At 33.4% G+C, this 5,522-nt stretch overlaps 1 protein-coding gene across 1 annotated transcript; it reads right to left on the bottom strand.

Annotated features, from left to right (window-relative positions):
• Positions 1 to 2,650: 2,650 nt before the first annotated feature.
• LOC131079009 (uncharacterized) lies at positions 2,651 to 3,569 on the bottom strand. The gene is made up of 2 exons (XM_058016875.1): positions 3,428 to 3,569; positions 2,651 to 3,327 (listed from the first exon to the last, which is right to left on the bottom strand). The coding sequence occupies exons 1-2, from the start codon at positions 3,567 to 3,569 to the stop codon at positions 2,651 to 2,653; spliced, it is 819 nt and encodes a 272-aa protein (XP_057872858.1).
• Positions 3,570 to 5,522: the final 1,953 nt, after the last annotated feature.

Below are 5,522 nucleotides of genomic sequence, written 5' to 3' on the forward strand. Positions count from 1 at the left end.
TCAGGGAAGATGAATTGGTACCAACATTTAATATCAAGTTTTCACAAACATTGTCTAAAATTTCCAGTTTATATAAGTTTGATGATAAAGTATGTTTGGAAATTTATATGAGTGCTTTTGCTAAGAAGATGGGTTTCTTATTAAGAAACAAAGAACCCAAAACTTTGTATGAAGCCTTTAACACAACTAGGGACATTGAAAATAACTGGAAATTTGGGATTTGAAAGAGATTTGTGAAATACCATGTGAAGCTAAACAAATCATTCCTTGTCAAGGTGCGTCAAGCTCTGCTGTTCCAAATGGTTTTGCTGATGCATGTGATTCAAATTTAAATGAGAGTCAATAATCTCTACTGTCAATGCCAGTTGTCTCTCACAGTAATGATGGAATGATCAGTGGGAAATGTTGTGATAATGCTGATACAGCGGTAGATTTGTATAAAGGATATGTACCATTTGATTTGCATGCCGGTTATGCTGATTATATAACTGCAAAGTATCAAGTAATTCATGCATCTCCTAAGGTTAATAATAATGAAATTAATGAGGATGATGACCATCGATCTGTACATGTTGTTGATGTACTTGATGTTCAAATACTAAATACTGAGGGATCACTAAATGTTGCTGATTATGCAAGTAAAAATGTGCAATATGATGTAAATCAGATTTTGATTAAGTTTTATAAAACTGAAAATGAAATTGTGGATGATGTTGATGGTGTTTTCAATGCGAGTATACCCAGTGATGAATGTGTTTTAGAATGGAGTGGTACTGCTGATTATGAGGACACTGAGTTCGATTTTCAGCACCTTGAAGGTATACAAATGAATAATGAAGAGCAATTTCAGAATAGGAATGATCTTGACACAAGTTATTTACTTTCTTTTGATCAGCAAATGAATGCTAGTCTTGTAGCTAATGATGGTTATGAGAATTCTTATTATTCATCTTGTGAAGATGATATAAGAGGAGACCAAGTTATATACCTCAGTCATGAATCTGAAAATGAAAGTATTTTTGAAGATAAAAATGTATGTGAAAGTGCGGATAATGTTCTATTTTCAGATTTAAATGAACCTATATTTGAATGCTTTCAGAATTTGAAGTACCATGAAGAGAATGTGAATGTTGATAGTATGCTTGAACTGGATATGGAGTTCTTTGCCTTTGATATTAATGTTCATGGTGCTGATTTCATTATGAAAAATGCTGAAGTTTCCCCTTGTGTTGAACAAGTTTGTAATGTTGATGTAGTTCCGAATAGCAATAGCATGTGTTGTAAGAATTTACTTCATGATGAAGATAAGAGGCATGGGTTGTGTGATAACTACTTCAGACCACAAATGGAATTTTTTCAGGTGGATGTAAGTCTGAATGAGAAAGACTTAGCTGAGTATTTGCTTCAGTCAGAGGTATGCATTCTTTTCTGTGATTGGGATATTGAGAATGTAGATGTATTGAGTTTGATAAACAAGGGTATTATAAAGTGTGATTAGCATTGTGAAGTATCACATCTAGATCAAAATATTTATGTTCCTTGTTTGCATCAATTGGTTGTTAATATCCCTCATTCTATGAATGTAAATGATAACAAGGTGAGTGCTGATGAGAAATACAATGTTGAAAATGAATGCTTTATTTTTTAAATTCAGCATGATGATGCCCTTGCAAATGATAGAGTTGATTGGGATAGTGAAGTGTATTGCAGCTTGTGGGAAGGCCTCTATTGTGATTTGTCTCATGATTTTACCTTTGTTGAAATAGTGTGTGATTACAAAGTTCAAAATCAGACAAGAGGTGTGTACACCAGTTGTTACAGTAGTATGATGGAAGAGGTTGATTATAAGGATTATGCTCAGTTGTTGTTGAAAGTGTGTATAAAGTGAATTGCTATTACCATTTGTGGATGAAATTTTATGTATCTTAGGCTGCATACACTTTTTTTTTTTTTTTTACATTAAAAGAAGTTACATTAATTGGGTTAAGTATTCTCTTATTCTATAGTGTTTGTGGAGGTACAATAGCATATGTCAAAGCTTCTATCAAGAAAATAACCACACCCACCTCCTCCCTTCACCCTATACCTTATCCCTTGGCTAATCTAATAAGATGTTGTAGATGTTAACATTTTCTTACTAAAACTAAACTATAACATATGCAAATGGATTCAATGAGACATTTGATATGATCATTATTTTGAATCATAGAAATTTCACACCATATTCATGATAAAAATAATAAATATTTATGTTATTTATATTGATCAAAATTAACTTTGAATTGTTAATTATATGACATTTGAAAACAACCAAATTTTCCTAAACCATTATTTTTTATTTTTTTAATTCGAATCAATTTGATAGTTATATCTGGAAGTCATTGTATGATCAAACAAATTAAGCAACCCACTAAATTTTGGGCACGTCATCAAATCAATTTATTTCAGGTTTAAGATAAACATTTTCCTACTGATTCTATCTATGAGCTTAAAGCTAACTTCTATACCAAAAAAAATAACAGTTAATTTATAATCTTGTAGCCACACTTCTGTAGCGAAACCAAAGGCCGTAATAATTTTAATTTTGAACTGCACAGCACCTAAGCGAAAATAGCTAATTTGTATGGCAATTCTACGGGCCCTTGTTATACTAAGGCTCCAATTTCAGCGATCCATTGTTATTGTTGGTCTTTTTAGGGTAGTCCTCCAAAGAGAGCCCATCATCTACGCTCTTCCTGTGGTGAGATTTGCACACAAAGTAGAACACGCTCTGCGTTACCGCCCACATCAAAATAATGACATAAGCCAACACCACGTATGCTGTTCCACACAACATCTTGGCCCCTAATCCCAAAAAATAAGAATTCCCTACAAATGCTACAAAATTAAAAAATCGAGCATTTTCAATGTAAACTCCGGTGAGCGCCCAAGCTGTGATGCGCTTTCCATGAATGAGACGGTGGCTCTTCTTTATGCTCTCCAAACCATAACATCCCTCCTCCATAACACTAACCACAGTCGTCACCTGCCACACCATTTCCACATATATTCTCACGCCCTCCAACACCATAGGAACAATTGCTACGGCAACGTAAAACGCTATCCAATACGGTGTAATTAAGGCCAACCACACAATAAAAGCAAAAGTCACTGTAATCGCGAAGTTGATGATAAAATACCACAGCCAAGGTATCAGCATGTGTTTCCACACTGTGGGAAAGGGCATTATAACCGCTGCGAAAGAGTTTTCCTGCTTCCCCTTGTAAAGAGCAGCCACAGTGTACACAGCTGCTGCTATGGAGGGCAATAACAACACAAGTTGCGTCACTGATATCTCCATCAATTCACAGATAAACGAAATAAACAACTCAGGTGATTCCAGGGAAAAAAGCACAGCCTCAAGAAGCTGTTCAATTGAAGGTTGTACACAGTGTTATAAAAACGGAAATGGGAATCAACGCTAGAGCGATGATCCCAAATAATTTGGCTTGAGAGTGAATGATTTTGAAGGCCTCTCCTATAACATTATAGGATCGCAGTAGCTTTAAGCTTTTCACCTTCGTATCCATGGTCGATTGCAAAGCCTTCTCTCCTCGTTTTCTTCTGCAAAATTGCTACCTTTAAATTCTTCGTCTCTGTAGATTGCAAAGATCATTTGTAGATATATTTATAGAATATATACTTAGAATGTTATAAACTTCTTTATTGGGATCTAAAAAGCTTTGTAACTTTTTCAATGAAGGAGAGAAGGTGCAGACAAACACATGCAACTTTACAATTAAACCTCTTTATTGGGATCTAAAAAGATTTGTAGCATTTTCAATTAAGGAGAGAAGGTGCAAAGGAGAGAAGGTGCAGACAAAATCACGTAACTTTATAAATCTGTTTATCAATTGTGATATTTAAACAATTTATTTCATCGTCGAAACCTGAGAATTACGAGGGTTTTATGACCATATTTAATTCTCACCTCGTAACATATGGTTCAAAGATATGACTAATTTAAAATGATAGACAATGATCTTTTGGAAGAAGCTTGGAAAGAAACCGAAATAGATTACAATTCCGGACAGACCAGGTGGCGTCCATTAAATTGATCAAAATATAGTCACATTTAAACATGGTATGTAAGTTAAATGTTTAAATTTTAATATCCGTTTCAATATTAAATATAAACATGAATATATATTTTTTAAGATATTAAAGATGGAGAAAGAATTTAGTTGTGAATTGTTTAAATGTATTTAATTTTTTATTTATTTTAAAATTAAAAGCTAATTTTTTTAATAGAATTTATTATGATTCTATTTGTTTTCTTTCAAAATTAAATTGTGAAAAATTATATTCACAATTATAGATTTAATATATTGTTTGTTGAATTCAACTTTGTTTATAGAAGCAATCTATGCACAATATGATAATGAGTAGGGTAGGACACATCAAAAGAGAGGAAAGAAACTCTCCCCTAACAAGAATCAAGCCTAGTAGGAGAGGCATGTCCCAACAAAGATTGAGAATATGGAACAATTGAAGGGAGAAGTTGAGAATCGGGGACAACTAAAGGAAGAGGATAGTTTACCAAGTGACAGGGCACAAGGGCAGCTGAAGACCCTTGAGATTAAAGTATTTAATTAGTAATTTACTTATCACGTACAAATGGTATGAAAAAGGTTCCCATTTATATAGCCATTCTAATAATTCATGACCTACTCACCATCTTTGATGAAGTTTTTGGTGTTGTGGTATCATTGGATTTCCTCTACCTTCTATATTTTCTTCCATCATATTTTAATCATGCACTCTAGTACTTTCCCCAACACTTCAAAATGAATACCTCTAACCAACATATTTGTGTTGTTCCAAAGGAATGTAAATTATAGAGATGGATTGATTGAAACCAATTAATGATTTCAGGGAAAAAAACGATGCCTTACTCTTTATAAATGTACCACAATATAATATATTTGCAAATATCTTCATAAGAATTGAGTTATGTTCTACACTTTCCACCAACCATGATTTTCTAGATACTTTTATAATTTTCCACAATAAATTATTACAAAATAATTAAACAACAACAATGTAGTTTGAAGGATCATTGTTTTGACACATTTTAACCATGCAACTTCGTCTTCCATTAACTCTCTTGATTTCTTTGTAATAATAAATAAGAATATTTAATCTATAGATTCTAATAGCATTCCCAAAGGTGTTAAAAAAATAATTAAGAAGGTGTGCAACCTGGTAATGTTTTTCTTATTCTTTCTAAACCCACCAAACTTTCCATGTCCCTGTTGTTATCACACTGATATTTCCCAATGCAACCCTGCAAGAAACGCAATTTCTCTATGCTTCGCCGTTGTAAGATTTGCATACAAAGTAAAGCACGCTCTGTGTTAACAGTCCCATCAAAGCAACCGCACACGCCATCACCATGGAGCCTATTCCATACACTAACTTTGACCCTAATCTCACAATGTACACATTTCCCTTCGCCGCTGTAAAACATAACAGACTAGAAA

Source organism: Cryptomeria japonica, chromosome 11 (genome assembly GCF_030272615.1).
Source record: "Cryptomeria japonica chromosome 11, Sugi_1.0, whole genome shotgun sequence".
Classification (NCBI taxonomy): Eukaryota; Viridiplantae; Streptophyta; class Pinopsida; order Cupressales; family Cupressaceae; genus Cryptomeria; species Cryptomeria japonica.

Bases quoted from the DNA above. Each gene is read 5' to 3' on its own strand.
- LOC131079009 (XM_058016875.1), bottom strand. From the start codon at position 3,569: ATGGATACGAAGGTGAAAAGCTTAAAGCTACTGCGATCCTATAATGTT. The intron at 3,328-3,427 runs GTACAACCTTCA...TGGAGATATCAG, and splicing joins TTCCGTTTTTATAACACTGT to TGACGCAACTTGTGTTGTTA.